The 21987-nt window shown below is 38.9% G+C and overlaps 1 protein-coding gene across 3 annotated transcripts in view; it reads right to left on the bottom strand.

Annotated features, from left to right (window-relative positions):
* Positions 1 to 21987, bottom strand: part of adamts18 (ADAM metallopeptidase with thrombospondin type 1 motif, 18) — a 67229-nt gene that overhangs the window by 27986 nt on the left and 17256 nt on the right. The window contains exons 4-14 of one of the 3 annotated variants that reach the window (XM_065289307.1): positions 18821 to 19094; positions 17966 to 18165; positions 17771 to 17854; positions 17047 to 17206; positions 15894 to 15999; positions 15063 to 15200; positions 14428 to 14581; positions 10140 to 10235; positions 9602 to 9750; positions 3807 to 3979; positions 5 to 135 (exon numbers count right to left, since the gene is read on the bottom strand). In XM_065289307.1, coding sequence (XP_065145379.1) covers positions 5 to 135; positions 3807 to 3979; positions 9602 to 9750; positions 10140 to 10235; positions 14428 to 14581; positions 15063 to 15200; positions 15894 to 15999; positions 17047 to 17206; positions 17771 to 17854; positions 17966 to 18165; positions 18821 to 19094 — 1665 coding nt within the window. Of the gene's footprint in view, positions 1 to 4; positions 136 to 3806; positions 3980 to 9601; positions 9751 to 10139; positions 10236 to 14427; positions 14582 to 15062; positions 15201 to 15893; positions 16000 to 17046; positions 17207 to 17770; positions 17855 to 17965; positions 18166 to 18816; positions 19095 to 21987 lie in introns of all 3 variants that reach the window. The other 2 variants (XM_065289309.1, XM_065289310.1) reach the window with 2 other exon arrangements.

Here is a 21987-nt window from a genome sequence, read left to right as displayed (position 1 = left end):
ATACCTCACATATCCCATCAATACATACACCTCCTTTGTAATCAGAGCAAGATGTCCCATCCTTGACTTTGCTGGACATAGCGAAGAAAAAATCAAAATCCTCAGCAATGCAGTACAGCTTACAGATGTCCTCTTCTAGAAAGAGATGAATGGGGTTATTAGATCTTATAGCGACTATACTTCAGATCTTCCAAAGCTGTACTATCAGTGTGCTCGAATGCAGTTTCATGTCTGAGAACATATGAAGTCGTGAGCTCATAAAATTTTTATTAGACAAAACGGATATGGGCTTTTGTGTCAAATGGAAAACAAACCCACCTTGATTTAACTCATAATGTGTGTTTTGACAATATGGATAATTCCCATTATTAGCCCATGATTATGTTTCTATAAACACTTCAGATTTACTAAACAGGGCAAATTAGCATGATAGCGCAGTTTAAAAATGCGCAGAAGGGTGATGAAATTTCTGCAGGTGATTATTTTTATAATGACCAACGCAATCTAAAGCAGCACAGATTATAGGGTTTAAGACATGTATTTGTGCTATTATTTAATGCTTAAAAAAGCAAGTAAATTTGACAAGCTCAAACCAAACCAAATCTTTTATAAACCTATTAGAAAATCTAAAAATTAACATGAATTGATGTTTAGTTCATGTTAGCTAATGCATTAACTAATTGTTAAAGGGACACTGCACTTTAATATGCTCATTTTCCAGTTCCCTTAGAGTTTAACATTTGATTTTTACCATTTTGGAATCCATTCAGCTGATCTCAGGGTCTGGCGCTATCCCTTTAAGCATAGCTTAGCATAATCCATTAAATCTGATTAGACCATTTAGCATCACACTCAAAAATAACCAAAGAGTTTCAATATTTTTCCTGTAGTTACATCATGTACTATGACCAACGGAAAATGAAAAGTTGCGATTTTCTAGGCCAATATGGTTAGGAACTATACTATTATTCTGGCGTAATAATCAAGGACTTTGCTTCTGTAACATGGCTGCAGGAGGTGCAACAATATTACGCAGTGCCTGAAAATATTCCCGATGGTAACTTTCAATAGCAGAGGACTATTTTCGGGCACTGCATAATATCATATAATAACACACGTAATAACTCGATGTAACTATAGAAGAGTCGAGTTTTAAATAGGAAAAATATCGAAACTCTTTGGTCCTTTTTGAGCGTGATGCTAATGGTCTAATCAGAATCAATAAATTATGGTAAACTATGCTAAAAGTGGTACCACCAGCCACGGAGATAGGCTGAATGGATTCCAAAGCAAATGTTTTACGCTAGGGGAACTGGAAAATTAGCATATTTTAAAAAAAAGTTGTGTTTCCCTTTAACAAATACAACCTTATTGTAAAGTGCCAATAAAAGTATATTACCACATACTACAAACATATTTTTATCCACTATATAGAAAGTATATTTGTGAAAGATACTGTACAATTGACAAGACATAAAAAAACACAGAAAAACACAGAAAATTTCCTTTAAGCACCATTTACTCTTTGACACAATAGAAATCTTTACTATCTAAACCTATCTGCTGAGCATGTGAGTTGTGTGTGGTTTGTTGGGCAGTAACTACAAGGCACATCATGCAATAGAAAACAAACCCACAGAACACATGTTACACTAAAATTTGAAGCACTGTTACAAAAGGGACCATAAAGCTAGATGTAGGAGGAGCACAGCTGTATCCAACTATCCCACAGATATACGGGCCTACAGTATATGAGACATGCACATACATCTGCACTCTTTAGTAATAAAAAATAAAAAGCCAAGATCGAATAATACACCACCTCAAAATGATACGGGTATGACGTTTTAACATCTGCACTGTCCACTGGAAGCCCAGACATGATCTGCTGATTATAGCATGATGTTTCTTTCAGCTACAGCAAGCACTTTCAGTGTACCAAAGAATCTTCTAAATTCAGTTTCTTTCACATTAGTAATAAGAAAACCTTTGTGTCCTACCCCTATTTTACTGGTTGCACTTTATCAATTCCAGCCCCCTAACTTACTGTGTATCAAAACATAAACTTTGTGAGTCTTATTCGGGTATAAACCTGCCTGCAGCAGTGCTTTCAACAAGCAAGTGGCTGCATGTTTTCAGCACAAATGCATTCATGCTCAGTTAATACAAATTATCTAAGATGAATAACTGGTGCATAATACATTTGGTTTATATAACAATCTTAAGAAATACATTTTGTCAGAACCAAACGTAAATTATTGTTTTAAAAACAGACCTGCTCTTGCTGAGTCAGATATCATAGGGTACCAAAAACAAACAGGGAAGGTTAAGTATAGTTTAACATTGTTTTTTACACATTTAGTAAATCTTGCACATCCAACAAAATAACCAAACACTGATGGTACATTCACATGGGGTATCAGTGTTAATGTTTGACAGAGGGCCCTGATGCGATCTTCAAATTACGGAAAATACACAAAATATACATCCGGGATTAGTCTGGGATCGTTTGATTTTTGGTTCATTCACACTGCCACTGATTTTCCTTAATCTGTTCGTGTGTCACACAGATGCTGTAAAAAAGTCCTGCACTTGGTTGTTTTTTCTCAGCAGCGTGCAAAGTTTGCTTATTATGCGTTATGTCTCTCTCCAGAAGGTGCATTTTTGTTAATGATATTATTATAAAGAAGCATGTGACACGCCGTTCTATGCTTGTGAATGATCTCAGCTTCAGAGTGGATATGTGACAGGCTCCCTGATCTCTGCTTCATTCCAATTTGCAGTTTTCTCGTCATCAATGTTAATCTGCATGTAAATCCGTCATTTTAACCCTGGAGAACCCACAGGGTCAAATTTGGCCAATGTTAATTGCTGCTACCCAAAATCTTCTTGGGTTCTCCAGGATTAAAACCTAAACCATAACTTCATTGTTTAGATGACACGTGCGTCCTCACTAAGGCACGCCCATTACGGCAATGTTTCTGCGTCTTGTTCACACAGAGGCCTTTCCGGGAATATTATGGGAATGTTACTAGGTCCTCATTACGGGAGCGATCCCAGAACATTTACAGATGTGTTTGCGTTCACACAGAAGCCTGTCTGCCAATTTTACGGATATTTTCTGAGACCAAAGTGCTAGGAGGTTATAGTGACAACAGCCAATCACAGTGGGCGCAACGCATGTTTCTCTGTTCTCCGGTCTTGCATAAGCGTAATTTTCGGGCTCTGCACTAGGTTATTTGCATGAGGCGAACTGATTGGATGACGCTTCCGTTGGCACTTGAAAAGTTGAGAAATTTTCAAATTCTGCCTCAAGCAACACCAATGACGTGACACTGACAGATCCACAATTCAGTTTCGCAACGTATGACATCACCCATTAAAAGTAAATGAGAACCGTTAACGCCCCTTGTGAATGTACCATTAGTCATCGGCCAAGTATATCAAAGTGGGTCCCTGCAAATACTAAGGTCATACAACTGTAAAACATTCAGGAAGCAACTCATAATCATGAGATCATTTATCATGACATAAATGTTTCATTTGTATCTAAATCAATGTCATTTACATGTTATTTTCATGGGAGATACAAGCCGTTGAATAGAAATAGGCAATATTTTCATAGCTAATAGCTAATTGTATTATGCAGGTGCTAATGTGTCGAAAAACAGCAAATGCTAGTGAGATATCTTGCCCTTTTAAGGGTTAACAAGCATATTAACTTGTTACAGAGGTTTGTTGGCTCTGTTAGTGAGACATTTGCTTTTGTTATAATTAATACATTATGGCACAAACATTTCCCATACCTTCCACTTTGGTGTATGGCTTCCATTTGTAGTACCATCCCCTGAAGGGTTTGCTGTTGTACTCCGCGCACTGCTGAGCTCTGAAGTCCACTGCATTGGCCTGGCATGGTTTGGTGTTACACAGCTGGTGCATTCGACTGGGGCCTTGGCAGAACTTTCCATTGTGCTGTGGGCTTGGGTGAAACAAGCAGCAATTAGCACAGCAAACATGGAGGCAATGAGAGCGCGAGAAAATGAAAAGAAACAGATGTCCCTCAGCGAGTCTTCAACATGCAAGAAGAATGACATCCGTTCTGTATTTTCTGGAAGATGTATTTCATATGATGTGCATTAGCATCTTCACCGTGGGAATGTCTTCGTGTGTTACCTGTGATGTGTCCGTTTGAAGCACATCGTAACTGACAGCTGTAAAAGTTATAAAGTGTCTGGGATGCAAATCCACTCTTGGACTCGCCTGTGTTGTCAACAGGTATGATTTCTGAATATTAAACTTAAGAAAGGAAAAGACAACACACAGATGTGCCAATGTGCTTTACAGATCGTAATATCTGAGCTGAATCGCTTGCACATTGCAGCCATATGGAAAATGCTACAATGGGAAAACTAAGGCAAATGCTTGTTGTAAAGGACTGAATATCACAAAAGTTCAGGTCTTAGGATCCAGACAGTGTGTTGGAATGGTCACCCTGCTTTACAGAGGCAACTTGAGGCTGAAGAAGAGCGTCAGCCTCCACCCAGATCCACAGGAATGCTGCTTAGTGCCACATGAAGAACCTGACCCTGTTTCCTCAGAGAAAACCAAACCATGTTTTAAAGTGGAGGACTCTTTGGTACCCTCTTGTAGCCTAACCTCAAAGCATATGACTGCACCCTGCGTCTTTTTTTATTGCGGCTCTCTCAATTTGTCCGTGTTTGTCCGTGCATGTTCTTTTTGTCTCTGGTCTTTGGTTTTTTATTGCATGTTCACACTTGAGGTTAGGAAACTGCACAGAGAGGACAGGTGAGCCTTCTTTACATTGTAAAAAATCCTTCATCGCTTTTATGCGCCGACAGTGATCAAACAGCGTAAGCCTTCAATAAGAAAACAAACACAAAGTTGCACACACTACAAAAATGAATTACAGCTCTTGTGCTGACTGACAATACGGTTCTGTCTTCTACAGGTGTGTCTTACAAACAGACTATGATGGGAAATTATGCATCACTCTCCCGGTTAAGTCAAGCGCGTATGGAGTAACATTTTAACAAAATGACTGTTTGTGTCGCTTTTGTTTTAGGCTGATCCTATTAAGGCTATAGGCTATGTTTACATTAATGCGTTTATCCTTTAAAACGCGTTACTTTTGCTACGTTTACGCCTTTCATCTACACTTCATCACCGTTTTTGACCCTCAAACGGATTCGTTCGCAAACGCTGAAGACCCTGTTTTAGTTTGAGAACTCAGACGTTGCTCTGAGTGTAAATGAACGTAGACGGAGTCTTATGTAAACGAACAGCTGATGTTAACCTGACAACGCATCATTTTCAAAGTAAAAATTATTTTATTCATGATAATGTTGGTTTGCAACGGAGGTTTTGCCAAAAATAGTAAACATCTACCAACCAGCTATTATAAACGCTATATCGGATTGTTTTAACATGTATCCTTATAGATAATGTCTGTTTTATATTAATGTTTGAGTATTGTTGGGTGTAATGTGTTTATGTTTTGTTTAAATTTAGTTAGCTTACGAAAGATAGACTGTCATTTTAAACGCCATTTAGGCGTTGTAAAGGCCAATATGAAGGGATAATTGTAATGGGTCAGACATTATTTTTGAGTTTAATTTAAGTTTTGTTTGCTACTTTAAAATGAATTTCGTTTCAGATAATTTGTCTCTTAATTTTAATCGATGTTTTGTTGATAAGTTTTGTGAATATAAATTAAGAAAAACAATAAACTCAACGTCATTAATATATAATGCTCGTTTAGGCGCTTGCGCTTCTAGCTATTCTGTGTTGCTAGCGGAGGACGTGCACGGACCTCGCACACTTTTAAAAATTAATGCAATAAGCATTTCTGGTAGGCTAAAGCAATACTTCACCTCTTACTATGTTTGATTGTTTTAACATGTATCCTTATAGATAATGTCTGTTTTATATTAATGTTTGAGTATTGTTGGGTTTAATGTGTTTATGTTTTGTTTAAATTTAGTTAGCTTACGAAAGATAGACTGTAATTTTTAACACCATATAGGCGTTGTAAAGGCCAATATGAAGGGAGAATTGTAATGGGTCAGACATTATTTTTAGTTTAATTTAAGTTTTGTTTGCTACTTTAAAATGAATTTCATTTCAGATAATTTGTCTCTTAATTTTAATCGATGTTTTGTTGATAAGTTTTGTGAATATAAATTAATAAAAACAATAAACTCAACGTCATTAATATATAATGCTCGTTTAGGCGCTTGCGCTTCTAGCTATTCTGTGTTGCTAGCGGAGGACGTGCACGGACCTCCGCACACTTTTAAAAATTAATGCAATAAGCATTTCTGGTAGGCTAAAGCAATACTTCACCTCTTACTATGTTTGATTGAAGTTTGCATTTGCTAAAATTTATTTTTGCTTCAAGTTCGCTACTGTTTAGTACTGTTCACTTGAATGCTTTCTTTTTAAATCATAAAGACCTTTATGTTTAGTTATAAAATCAAAATTAACCTATTAATCATATTAATATGTTGTAGGGGGGAGATAGAACAGTATAAGACTTTCCCAAACACATTTTTATAGGTTCAAAAATAGTGTCTGTTATAGTTGCCAGCAAAGGACCCAGGTATGACTTTTTGTCAATATCGCACACCCCTAGGCTGGGTAAACGCGCAAAGGTAAGCTATTATTAGAGTAATAAGTTATTTTACACTTTTATGCGCATGCCCAGTTACATGATTGGTCATGTTTCATGGGTTTATGGTGGTGTATAGTGTGGATAAAGATTCTTTTTAAAATGCCAGTATAAACGAGGATCGTTTTCATTTTAAAATGCCGTTTTAAAACGCAAATGCTCTAATGTAAACATGGCCTTAGAGCAGTGGTTCTCAAACTAGGGTCCGGGGCCGCCAGGGGGGCCCCAGTTTGATGACATTTTATAAATTACATTAATTTAACATGATTTCTGTGTAATTAAACCTAAAAAAAAAATAAGCCAACTAACAAACAGCACTACTAGGTATAATTTAATATGTTTTGTTTAATTAAAATGATGCATTTTAGAACTGTTTTTGTTCTAAATTTTTATTTCGGGGGGCCGCGAATGAATGCACCTTACACAAGGGGGGCCGCACACTGAAAAAGTTTGAGAACCACTGCTTTAGAGACAGTGATGTAAGGGCCCATATGGTAAAGTGCTTACAACCACAGTGAGCACAACAAAAATGAGAAGCGAGGGGGAAGTTTAGATTTCCTGATTAGACGTTTTTCAAAAACAACTGTGCCAAAATCAATCTTGTACACAAACTAAACAAGAGTTGTTGTCAAAGCAGAAAACGCTATGCCTCCTGTTTCCTCTTTATGTCAGCAGACGTTGTATCATTCATGTCCCGCTGTGAAGGTAAACAGCAGAAGTGGATCCAAACCTCAGAGGAAACAGGGTCACCCTGTCTACCCGCTTGCTTGAATCTCCCCAAACACCCCCGACACACATCTCTCTCTCCATCATCCCATACAACAAGTCATCTTTTAATCAAAGCACTATTATGCCCACAGTGTTAACCAGTATTCATCCTGCTTACATTAAGGCCATACAGAGACCTACAGTATATATACATAAACAGTACAGATGTAAACAATGAAGTAATAACCTAATTAAAAATAATTCTTCATGTGTTCATTAGAAGCTTAACAAAGACCTGAAGGTGATCACACATGCATCCCACCCTTTTAACTGTAGCCTCCGGTAATGATGCATTGATGCTGTGGTACCCACACTCAGCTGGTTAACAATTACTTCTGTACAGTAAACACACATCATGAGCCTGTTAAACAAGGAAATTCAATCAACAACCATTTGCATGTGTTTTAGACTGTTGCCAAGATAAATTTTTATAACCCTTATTTCAAAGAAACATGTAAATTTGGCCTATGGGTATAGACAGAGTAAGGGGAGCATATTTATTGGATCATATTGATAAATGTTGTTTTAATGAGAGGAGATCTCCTGCCAGTGGCTTTAAACAACTGTCTCAGAAGCACTGAAACTATGATGGAGTACAAGAGCACAAGTCCATCTGACAGATCTAAGCTTTTCCTGTGGATCAGATGCCATTGACCTAATACAGACCATCAGAATCAGGGCACAATGGAAAACATCATTAGACTACTTGTATGAAAACTGTGCAGTTTGCCCTCAAATAAGTAAGCAATTTCTGTCAGCAGAAATTGTAGGGTGGAATAAAGAATCATTTAAGGTTTATAATCATTTATTTTCCTGAATTCCTTTAAAATGTTTTTTAGACAGCACATCGCAGTTCGTGTATTTCAAAATTGCTCTCTTGTAATAGAAATAACTGCTATTTTTATTACAATGTGCACTGCTGTCCAAAAGTAATCTATTTGCAACATTTTTTTATGATTGAATTCATGTAAGAATGACCACTTTTCCAGGGTTCCACCTAACCCATTTGCTTTTTCATTAGTCTGTTCATTCAATAATTCATTTTTTTCCTTTTTTCTTTTTTTGCTGTACTGGAACATTTATCTCAGACATGTTAGTCTGGCTGTCTAAGCCACTGTTAGTATTTCCTCTTCCAATAGAAATATGTTAGGATGTTCTAGACTGCCAAATGTCGAAGAATCTCTATCCCATGCTTCATTGACCTAACCAAACCAAATGTAGAGCCACCTATCCTCCATAGAAACACAACCTCAACCTGCCATAACATACTCTATAACAGGAAGGATTGACAAAACTACTCTAAACTTTTTAAATTATTTTATAAGAACTTGCAGCTTAAGACTTTAATAATGCAATTTCATTTTCTATAAAGCTGCTTTGAAAGATGTGCATGGTAAAATTGCCATAAAAATAAAACTGACTTGACTTTTGAATTCTGTGCTCTCAACAGAAAAGTTAGCCCACTAAAACATTTAATCCGAGATTATCTAGGCAGAGGGTCAGTTTGTCAGGGAACACGGCTTCACCATTCATAGCTAAACTACCATTCATGGCATCATGTTACATTACATTTATGCATATGTCATTCACTTTATCCAAAGTGACTTACAGTGCATTACAAAATATGCATTTTTTTATTTGTATGTGTGTCCCCTCGGTTCGAACCCATGAACTCAATGCTCTACCATTAAGCTATACAGGAGCCTCATGTCAATTAAAAGCATCAGTTACATTTCACCACAGTGGGAATCCAACATCAAATAAACAAAAAGCACAACAGTAATTTGTAATGTTTGTTTGCGTTTCCCAGCTTCTCAGACGAGAACCGGGTAAATATATAATAAGAGATGTCAACGGCTGAGAAAGGTTGTGAAACTGAGCTTATTTTGGAACCGAAGCAAGACAAGTTTTGATAAGGATGAGATGATTAGTGGCTGCTCTGCACTTCTAGACAGCTGAAAGATGTTGAATGGGCTGGCAAGTAGAGAGTCCTGGGAATGATGCCATGTTTAGCTGGATTAACTCTCCCACACAAACAGAACACACAATGAATTTCATTTACACCCTGTACCTTAGAGAAATAGCAGATTGTTCATAAAAAGCTGTTTTCAAATATTGTGTTTGTGTAAATCAAGTTTTGGTTACCTGGGGCTGTTGCAGGATCGCTCTCTGTACATGACCCCTCCACCACATGTACGTGAACAGTCAGACCACTCTGACCAGCTAGACCACTGGCCATGCACTGCTTTAGGACCATGATCACCAAATTTCACACACTGCCCTCTCCGGCACCACTGCATCATGGGAAAGAATAAAGGATATTGGAAAATACACTTCAATTTAAGTTCACAGCTATCAAGATTAGTATCTGTGTGGTCGGTGAGGAGAGCAACTTTAAAGAATAAGAGAGGGAGAGGGTTTGGGATAAAGCCCAGAGCTACACCTGAAGATCAGGACTCGAGCCACAAAATCTCACACATCAGCACCTCTCACCCTCTTCTCCATCAACTCAAACAGTGGAAACACACAGTTGGCCCACTGTCCTTAGGAAACATTTAACAAAGAAGCACAATACAGCAAAAGATGTTGAGAAGTAGAGGAAGTGCTTGGGTGAATATGTGGCCGTTTTTTATTTCCATATTAGAGTTCAATCAAGCTCAGACAAAATAAGACAAACACTTACCATGTCTGGACCGCAGATGGTTCCCTCGGCAGCGGGCATGAACTTGGTCTCACACCGGTGCCCTGTCCTGTGACACCACAATGATTTACAGATATCCTGGTGGGCAAAAACAAAAATAGTCACACACATTGGGAACCCTTCAACCTCCCTGGCTTGCACCTCACTACATCGACCCCCTGTTTCTAGAGCAACGGCCAATCAATTCCTTCAACAAATAAAAAACCCTGTCAAAATCAATCACTGTTCTGCCCAAAGGAAACACGCTATTATCGTTGCATTTAGTTTTTTCCCACAATACAGCGATAATAATGGGTGATGAAGGGTTTGGGAGACCAGCCACTGTTGGCTGACGGCCCAATTGCATCTGGCAGACCGCAAGAAAGACGATGCTTACAAAAGCTATACGCTAGGCTCTGGATCATTTGTTAGCTAACTCTGCTAGCCTGCTTGCTAAAAACAACAAGCTCCCACAGCTAATTACATCTCAATGACTTTGTGACAAGGACAGGATGGTTTGAGGGGATAGAAAACAAAAACATTAGCCATTATCTTCGCAATCCTGCTTAATTAAGATGTACAGCTGCCATTCGTCAAGGTCGATGTTCAGAACGCTATTCAGTACGCGTTGAAGGCTTGAGAAGCACACAAAAGCAACAGGAATCTCTCAAAGAGGAAGTTCACAGTCTAATTCCAAAGATGGACTCTTGCAATGTTCATTTCTCAAGCATAACTTTCTTGCAGGCCTTAGTCTTCACTCTTTTGTATTTGCATATCAATGTGTGTTAGACGCTAGAGGCACTAGCCAATGCCAAAGGAGGCCCTGTCCATCTTTGTTGAAGTTTTGTCCATAGACTGTGAAAGACGACTTCAGAGTAGATTTTCCCGGTAGTTTGTTTTCTTTCCAAAGCTTAGATGTGTGTTTGTGTTCACCCTGATTACTCTACACACAAATGCTACAGGTTTAAGTACATTTAAATATTTAAAGACCTACTAAATCTTCATAAAAATGTTTTTATGAAGTCTGCTATCACTCTGAACTGTTTAGCAAGAGTCATTTTACATGTTCAGACCATAGACTGTAAAAAATATAGACTTGGGCCCGTGACGTCACCCATAGGTTTGTGAAGAGCTTTTTTGAAGCCAATAGTTGGCGGAGCCTGTAGTCACCACCTTAGCAGGGCGTCACCGCACATCACTCGCGGATTTTCGAAAATGGTTAAAGGTGCCATTTGTAATAATTGAGGTAAAAGATTTTTAAAAATTAGCTACACGCTGTCACGATCGGTTTTAACAAAAGAGAGAACCCAAACGCAGACACAACGGAAATACAAAACGGGAGATTTATTCAAACACAAAAACCCACGTGGGGGTAAAACAGATAACTAAACACGAATGGTAAACAGGAAACAGGAACAAAACACTGGAACCAAATAAACATAGAATCAGGAGTCAGAAACACGGACAACATGAAACTCTGACTTGAAGACAATGAACGCGCACACGACAGAGAACGAGAGGGCAATATAAAGACACGACGTCAATGGGGAACAGGTGAACATAATTAATTACGTAAGACACGAGCACATAAGGGAGTAGGGTGAAAGTGGCAAGACACTGGGAACACGTGTCACACATACATGATGTGAAAACACACGTGTTCCCACATAAACACAATGCTGCCCTGACCTTGCCCTCAGAACCCAGACCTGAACTTATACTAAGGTCTGGCAAGATCACGACAGCAACAAGACACCGGGAACATGTGGAAGCCACACACACAATGTGATTCCACATGTCCCCACACAGAACATAATACTGTCACGGTCCTGTCAGATGCATGCAGACCTATATCTAGCACAGATGTCTGACAAGACCGTGACACACGCATCAAAAGAATGAGAAGAAATAAGGGCAAAGATGTCATTAAAAAAATTACAAGGTATAGTGCTGCAGAAATATCAATCTGAATTAGCATGCTAAATAACTAGCTACAGCCCGACTGGTGTTGTAATACCAGTTTCGACCATGGGAGGCGGTATGCTGGCCACGCACACAACCGCCAGCCAAACTGCAATACACCAATAAGTCGCATTTGTGGGAGTACAGCCCTCTACTACTACCGCTGCGTCCGAAAACTAAGGCAGCTGACTTGTTGACTTAAGAGGCATGAAGGCAGCTCAGAGAAATGCAATTCGGCCAGCCATGGATTCGGACATGCCATGATGCCTTCCTGCCTTGCAATAGGGTTTTCGGCCGTATTTCAGTTCAGGGAAGAGAGCGGAAGAAAGGCTAAAGCAAGAGAGATTTACCACTACCACAACCATTTGCTGCAGGGAACAACGCGCTCGGAATCACAAATAAAATATGATAAATAAAGTAACCAAACCAGAGTAAATGCTGGCACTGCTTTTCATCGCTGGAGATACTAATGGACATGAAAGAAATGAGGTTCGACTCCGAAATGACAACATTTCTTTTCCAATGGTAAGTAAGATGCTGTTAGTATTTCACTAGAAGTTCACTTATAATAGGCATTGCGATAACCTATGCTCAGCTTGTACATGAACTACGGCTTTGTGCAGTAAATGTGGCTCCATCTGAAAGCAGCTGATGGCGATTCACTTTTAATCAAGAAACCGGCTTCACTGACGAGAAGCGCAATGACTATCGCATGCAAATTATCGCGCATCCTTAGCTGTTAGCGTTTATTAGTTAGCTCTACCCACGGATCCGATCTGGTTTTCACCCGTTATCTACCAAGCTGATGCTAAAATGTAACATTAGCCAAGAAGCTTGAAATGTCTTCAATGATAATGAACACCAAATGGACGCACGAAACGTAGCGGAAAACATTGCAATTTTAATGAGACCGAATGGTTTTTTTTGTGACTAATGATAACTTAGTTGCTAATGTAAATCAAACTTGATATATGCTGCTAAATTTGCAGCTGCTAAATTAAAATAGACCAACTCACTTTCTGGAGATATACTGCCCCCGTCTGTTTGGAGTGTGGAGTATGATTTTTTTTTTTTTGACATTTTAACTCTTTCACCGCCAGCGTTTTAAAAAAAAGTTGCCAGCCAGCGCCAGCATTTTTCATGATTTTCACCAAAGTTTAATGCCTTCCAGAAAATGTTCTTCTTTAAATATATAAACATACAATATACAAAATGAAAGAACAGACCCTCTGCTTTCAAACAAAAAAAAACCGTTTCATCATACTTTTGAATATGGGTAGGTTTTTGCAAAAACACCATATTTTGAGCAAAAAGCAGAGATAATTCCATTTTTATGACGGACTTTTCATAGAGATCCCATTCAGAGCGATCTTTAAAACAGACACGGACATGCAGCCGCTTGCCATAGGGCAATACTTCCGGTTTTAAAAAGTTGCGGTATTGCGGAAAGACGGAAAATCTCGTCATTGGCAGGGAAGCGTTTTCTCTTAATTGACGAGATATCTCATCAATGGCGGGGAAAGAGTTAAATGGTCCCTTTAAAGAATAGGGTGGCCATTCGTGCCAGTTCCGCCGGACACGTCCCGAACATGTTTTCGGTTCAAGTCGCGTTGCTCGACCACATACGTTATTCGAGGTTCTCACATTTCAGTTAAAATACATTAAAAAATTAAGATTTATTTCTTTTAAGACATACAATCATTGTAGTTTCATTCTTACCTTGAAATGTAACGGTTGCTTTTCTGAAATTGAACCCGAAATATTAAACCTTGATGACGTATGCGGTCGACCAACGCGACTTCCGGAGAACGAACCCGAAAACATGTTCGGGATGTGTCCGGCGGAACTGGCATGAATGGCCAGCCTAGTTAAGAAGCGGGACATGGGTGAAGCTGAGGTGGCTGGTTGCTGAAACCACACACGCCTAGCTCAACAGTAGTGACAGCAGTGGCAGTTCACCCGTCACTTAGGTGGTCACAATCCTAATTATGCAGAACTTTAAGACTTAATATAATTTAAACGGATGAGTTTAAAAACCACCCCCTCACAGTTGTCATTAAGGGGAAAATTAGCTAAATAGACCATAATCACTTTTTGAACCAGGCTGTAAACATATTTTTTTCTGCTGTAAAGTTGGCCATTTTAACATGGGAGTCTGTGGGACTCCCTTTTGCAGCCCCTAGTGGCCTGTCAATGAATTGCAGTTAAAGTCACGTCCGTGTTGGCGTCATCGGAGATTGGAAGGATGCCCCTTGGTTAAGACACACTGAGTATAAAGATGCATTGTATTGCTTCATAAATGAATAACATGTTTTAGATTGTGGGTTACCTTAGTAAACTCCAGGTTGCAGAGTTTGGCCTTGGAGCCAAACTGCCATTTGCACTGTATATCAGCATCGTACAGCTGACCTGGAAGCTGTTCAGGGTATTTGTACTGGCCTATCTGTTTGGGTTCATCCACTAGACATGAAGCCTGGGCTGTACTGTGAACACAAATGCATGCAAGCACACATCAACTTAGAAACCAGCATTTTAAAGCTTTTGCAAAAGAACTACAGTAAATATAAACAGTCGCCAATATATGTTATGTTTTGGATGCTGGAGAACCGACCAGGCTTGGTCAACCATATGTCAATGGTGGTTGGCCAGCACGTTTACAGGTGACCACCACCTAGACCAGCACCCAACCAGCATAAACCAGTTTGGACCAACATGTAAATCAGGGTTCCCCAAATCTTACCCTGAAGGGCCGGAGCACTGCAGAGTTTAGCTCCAACCCTGATCAAACACACCTGAGCAAGCTAATCAAGGTCTTCATGATCACTAGAAAATCACAGGTGGGTAAGTTTAACTATAGGGTTGGACCTAAACTCTGTAGTGCTCTGTCCCTCCAGGGTAAGATTAGGGGAACCCTGATGTAAATTAATGACATGAAAATGTATTTGAATGAAGATTAGAGTTTACCCTAAAAACCTCTTCAGGTATTGCCGACTACAAGCAGACCAGGAGAAAACGCCATTATTCCCAGACAGCGTGGGAGACATTATGTTCCCTTCGGTCTTCCGACAGGGATTCCCCTCTCCATCGTGGATCATTCCAAAACTGGGACAAAGGACAGTGAATAAAAGAAACAGGCAAAACAGGAGGGACAGAAGTGCAAGAAAGCTTGTAAGTTTTCTCCAGTGAGACTATTACTGTAAAGCCTGAGGACAGAAACCACTCCCTGAGTCAGGTGGGACATTACCTTTAAAACCTAAGAGAGCTTTTATCCCCAAAAACCCTTTAATAAGCTCTATATTCTACTGAATTGAAAATGTGGCATGATTCACACACATATTTGGATCCATATTTTCATAACCGACCCAATAAATGCTTAAAAATGATTATGCATCATAGCTAAGACATGCAGTAAGACATAATGAGTCCTGTCATGTGTTTAGAAATGGACACTCCTCAATAAATCTGTGATTAATATCTATTGGCTGGGGAACATTTTGCCCCCAAACTGTACATATTCTGGGCATGTGTCTGTTTTATTTGACCAAAATTTCCAAACAATTGAGAATTACAAATCCCACAACATGTTATCAGCTTCTCCAGGACAGATTTGGTTGCCAGAGAACTCAAAAAACAGCTTTGCCATAAAAAAATCAAATCTCAGATGTATAATATAAACTTCCCCTTATCTCAATGGAAACCAGCAAACACAAATAAAATGTTGCAAAGCATGTTACACAGCAGATGGTGTCCCAAATTAAAACAGATTTTGACTTGAGAGCAGGAGTTAACACATACTTGTGTCCTGACTCGTGGGCGATGGTGAAAGCGAGGCCCAGCCCTGTGTCTTCATTAATTGTGCAGCTACGATATTTGCTACACATCCCGCTTACTGGAGCAAAACCTGCAGACAGGAAGTGAGAACAGGACAGAATCAAGAAGGAGGAATCGCAAAACATACAGTTTGAAGAAGAGGAAACATTACAGACATTGATGCATGTTGGGTACATAAATCCAATTCAAAGAGACTTTCTAATACCCAAGGTCTAAATTAAAGCAGTAATGAATGATTTAAAGGAAAACACCACCGTTTTTCAATATTTTACTATGTACTTACCAACAAATTTAGACGAATTAATACATATCTTTATTCAATGCGTGCACTTAATCTTTGTACAGCCCCTCATCGATGTGTTAGGATTTAGCCCCGTTCATTCCTTAGGATCCAAACAAAAAAATGTATTTTGTGCCACCATACTTACTCGTGTAACAGTCTTTAAATAGGGAAAACATGGAAGTGTTTGGTGACTTCTAAATTCATCCCTGTTTGGATCCTAAGGAATTAATGGGGCTAGGCTAAATGCTAACACATTCATGATGGGCTGTACAAAGATTAAAAGTGCACGCATTAAAAAAGATAGGTATGTATTAATTTGTCTAAGTTAAGGTAGTAAAATTTTTAAAAATGGTGGTGTTTTCCTTTAAGTGTCACCAAATGCACCACAATGTTTCCCAAACTACAGAATTTGAAGAAGGATTCCATTAATCATAAATATACATACAACTGACTGTATGGTTTTAAGACAAAGGCACAGCTTTGGTTTGAGTTACACATCATACACGGGCAATTTTAAAACATTCTTCTCCCATTTGCAATACATTCAAATGTGCATATTTGTGGTTTGGAGTTTTACAGCTGAATTCATTACATTTGGCCGACGCCTCTATACAGAACTTAGCAAAGACAGGACAAGTTGCCAGCTGACTGCAAAGTGGATCTGAGATTTCTTGGGCTCAGTCAGGTGAATTCTTTGCTTCAGGGCAGACTAGAACACACATCACCAGTCACGAGCTCTCTCCAAGTTTCGCATTATATAATATACCTCTCATGCACTTTGATTACCAGGTGATGCTCAGACATATTTAAGGTGTTGGATGGTCAGGGTCTTACCCAAGGTGTCACATGGTTCATTCTTCCAGGAGCAGATGTCCAGTCCTGTCAACAGGATGGCATGGTCGTGGCGCTTGCCATTTTTACCCATTAGGCCTGATTGCCACTGGCAAAAGCTGTTGAGGGATTGGTCTGCGTGGTGGTTGATAGACAGGCCCAGCTGACACAATTGATGCAGGGTTGATGAAAAAAGAGCAGAATGTCATAAAAGCTTTCCTGCTTTATGTTTTCATGTCCTTATTATATATAGTACAGTATGTCTTATACTGAATGTAATATTAAACTACAGTTTTTGACATTAAAAATCATATTAGCTACACTCTAAAAACAAACGGTGCTATATAGCACCAAAAGTGGTTCTTTGCTCGTAATCATAGAAGAACCGTTTTTAGTGCCATATAGCACCGGTGAAGCACCGGTGAAGCACCTGTGTAGAACCATATACTGCTATGTAGAACCAAATGTGGTGCTATATGGCCCCTATATGGTTCTACACAGGTGCTTCACCGGTTCTTCACCGGTGCTATATGGCACTAAAAACGGTTCTTCTATGGTTACGATTCAAATCAACAGTTTTGGTGCTATATAGCACCGTTTGTTTTTTTAGAGTGTATTAGTATTAGTTTAGGAGTCAAGGCATCTTTGCCTGGGCGTGTTTGTAAAATGAAAGAAATAAGAACGGAATATGAACAATAAGAACAGAATAAATATTGTGTAATCTTACCGGATCTTTCTCAAGCAGGAGGAGGCTGACCACAACAATGTTGATATCCGATCCTATAGTTCCATCTTTGAAAAGACTGGAGACCTGTTTAACATTAAAAGTTGGACTGCTCTCAACCATATATCACAAGTGCAGTTTACATTGAAAAAAAGTGTGCTCTAAATGAGTCATTTTTCGACAGCGAGCTCTGCTCACCATGTTCATGACGGTAAGGACATAGGTAGTGACGTTTTCTCGGCCGTGTTTCTCCAGCATCTTCCTGTCTGCCACAACCAGAGTTTCCACGTTCAGGCCTTCTTCATTGTTGGATGTAATCTGTGAACGTTTCACCCGACTTTGCTGCTCAAACTCATCAGGCATGACAAAATTATCATGTTTGGGAGGCTTGGGAGTATCTGCAGGTTATGATGAGGTGGAGACAGAAAGAAGAAGATTAAATTAAATACATTGGAAATTCTTTCTGATAACTCATTTTCCATAACTCATTTTCAGATTTTTGAGTTTATTCAGTTCCTTATGTTAAACAGATGATTATGATGAGGGGAGTCATCCATTGCACTGCCAGTGCTGACTCACTAGCTATGGTTATACATCAAATGGCTGATTTCTATCACTGTGATCTAGATGAATATAATAATTTAAACATACTCTTATGCAACTACATTTTTTGGAAGTTGCATTCAGTACCTCAATGACTTCACAGTTCAAAATCATGTGCTCGCCTTTCAGTTGAAATGTATATTAAAGGTAAATGCTAAATTAAATACGGGCCCTTATTATATTAGGAGTGGAACCTGAGAGATATTATCACTCATTTATGATGACAACTGTACCGCTTGTGTGAAAAAAACAGTATGTTTATTTGGATGAAACACTCCACACATCCCTGGGTCATTCTTTTCTTATTTGACTATGATGTAAGACAATTCTTCAAAAGTAAAGTTTCACTTTAATCGTCCACATTACCAACAAGCCTAAACCAGTAAACCAAATACATGTGTATGTGTACATATAATGTACAAATAGCTAAAAGGAAATTCCCTTACATACATTGCTTGCGGCGTCCACAGAAATGTTGTCTCTGGAGCTTTCCGTGCTGGTGATGATGATGCTGACGGTGGCGATGATGATGGTGTTCCTCATAGGGATTGCCTGATGGAAACCTGGTGGTACTTTCATCGGCATGGACACTGCGTTCAGCTGATCGCTTGTACACGACATGTGGCTGATGTCCAAAGGGGGCAGTGTAGTTATGCCGTAAAGCCAAATGTTGCGGTAGTGGAGTAATTAAAAGCTCCTCACCCGAAAACCGGATCAGTCCTGACTGCATAATACAGAGAAAGAGGTATCTTTAGGTATCAATATAACAGATGTTGTACTATCAATATAAGATACAGTTTTCTGGGCAGTGGCGGCTGGTGACAAGGGTTATTTTTTCAAGGTTGCACGATGCGAAGTTCATCACAACCTGTATGTAGTCCGTCATGTTTCTGGTTTGTCATTTCAAAATAACTGTTAGACGCGTCAAGTGAACATAAGTGTAGCACGTGTCTTGTCAAATAAGTGCCTGCTGCAGAGGCGTCTAAAGGGTTTATGATAAAAGAGCCCTCGCTTTGCCAGATACTCACATAATCTCATGCGTAATCAGAGTTTACTGTTAAGTGAGTGTCTTGCCAGTATTTTGTGAACGTGAGCATCTCTTTAATCTTAAACGGTTTTGACGTGTGTGCAGCAGGCACTTATTATGAGACACGCAATGAGATTACAAGACACGCAATACACATGTTTTACATGACGCAACAAACACATATTTTGAAAACACGAGCAACACACATGACACATCGAACACATATTTTGAATTTGCACCCCTCGGAAGAGCAGTCACGAGCCGCCACTGATTCTGGGCTTAACTGTCTAAAAAATGCTGGGTTATTTTCAACCCAGCGTTGGGCCAAAAATGGATGAACCCAACTATTGGGTTAATTCAATTAACCCAGAAATTTTTTATATTTGACCCACAATGGGTTAAAACAACCCATCTATTTGGGTCACAACAACCCAGCAAAAGTTAAATTAAATAAAAAAAAACACAATGGGTTAGGTTTGTCCCTTTCTGACCCAACGTTGGGTTGAAAATAACCCAGCATTTTTTACATTGCATGTTAAATCATGTTAATATGTTACAAATGTGCTTCATCATTCTTAAGTTGCATTATCGGTGAAAGCATCTTGTAAATAAATAAATGTAAACATAAATCTGTATCTTGCACATGTTTTTTTAGTTTGTAAAGCAAAGACAAACGTGGAACATAAATATGAACAAGTAGAAGATCATAACGAATATTCTCAAATGTGGTTTCTTTAAAGAAAGGTTTGGAAGTCACTATTCTTTGTAAAACTGCTTTAAAACAATATGCATTTTACAAAACAATATAGAATACGTATGAAATATATAGACACATTTCAAAAAGAGCAACTTACTTAACTCAGATATTTTTTAACCCAAAATGTTTTTTTAATCTTTTTACAAGTCCCCCCAAACTAGTCATTTAAAGAGAAATATGTTTCCCCCAGTTATCTGCATATAATGGTTTTTCTGGCACATTTGCCAAAGCTTAACTTCTGTTTAACCCTAAATATTCGATAAAAACTACAGATAACCCTTCAGATCAACTTAAAATAAGAGTGCACAGATGTGAGACCAAAATAAATCTAATCAAAGAAGTGGACCCCTTAAAGTCAAGTAGGTATTTATGTGTTAGATGTCATGGGAAAAAAGCCCTGCGGGAGATTCAGAAAAAAGGTGTAGCTCGTCTCACACTTGGCCTTTTACATTCCTTGTGACGGGGGCTTCACAGTCCCTCCAGAAGAAACTTCAGTGTTTAAAAAAACAGCTGTTACGGAGTCACAAAAATGGGCATCACCATAGTTACAGCTGTCAGTACACAATAAACACACCATGACATGCAGAAGATGTACAGCGGCCTGGGGCTTCTGAAGGCATCTTGAGCGGCTTCCCATTCATCAAATGTTTCAGTAGAGACCTGACGAAAATTTCATATGCAGCATAACCTTTCAGCAGCTTGTTTTACAGTGACGATTAGCATGGCCATGAGCCAGGCATGACATTTATAATAAACCCGTTTTAAGTGAGACTGACATATCTATAACCTCTCAATAAAACACAGGTCTCAAAACTCTTAAACACCCTACTCCCTCTCTCTTTAAGGTAAGAGGAAACCTCTTTTATTAAACAGCTAACATAAAAAATTATCTAAGTGTATTCAATTACGCTCTAATGTGTCTCTAATGTCTATCTTAGACCAGAACACATTGCTGGTTTCAGGTTGATTTATAAATGTTATTGCTGATTCGAAGCTAGTTGGTCGACCTGCATGCTGTTTACTATCAAACAATGCATGACCACCACTCGAAACGTAACAGAAGATTTTATGTACAAAACTGGCTGGCTCTTTATAGCTATTCTTTGAAGCATTACCAAAGAACAATTAATATTGATCAAAAGTAAAACGCAAAGTCTCCTAAAAAGCTGTCAAATGTTTAGCTCTCCTTTCCTCTGTGTAAGAATTTCTCTTTTTGGGAAATGAGGAATGTTTAAAGTGTCTTTCTGAGCAGAATTAGATGGCATGTTTGAGAGGTAGGTGGAGGAGGTCAGATATTCCTGAGCAATTGATTAATGAGGTGTGAGGTCAAAGGCAGACCTTATCGTCTGCTATGATAGTGACATGAATTGGTGCCCTGGGATACGTCCACAGCAAGCCAACACATGCGCACGTTTAGCCATTACTAATAAAACATGTCAAGACTCTAATTGCTTCATTATAAGCCATACAGATGTGTCTGCAGATTTATTTGCCTCGGGTCAGTGTATGTACAGTACGGCCTCATATTTGCTAGAACAGAAAGAAACAGCCAAAAGGTGCCGTTTCTAGCAAATGTAGTAACAGCATTTACTTCTTTCAAGAAGTGTACTGTTAATTAGCAAAACAACACGTGTCAATCTGATTAAATAAACATGCTCTTACACAATGATTCTTTGGCTTTGAGTTGTACATAAGGTTTACTGTAGCTCAACTGGTGGAGAATGATGCAAACAACGCCCAAGTTTTAGTTCTTAATGTATGCATGACCTGATAAAATATAAACACAGTTATGAAAATAATTTTGCATGCCAAATGCATAAATGCATTTCAATG

Source organism: Paramisgurnus dabryanus, chromosome 2 (genome assembly GCF_030506205.2).
Source record: "Paramisgurnus dabryanus chromosome 2, PD_genome_1.1, whole genome shotgun sequence".
Classification (NCBI taxonomy): Eukaryota; Metazoa; Chordata; class Actinopteri; order Cypriniformes; family Cobitidae; genus Paramisgurnus; species Paramisgurnus dabryanus.
This window is presented reverse-complemented; position numbering and strand designations above follow the sequence as displayed.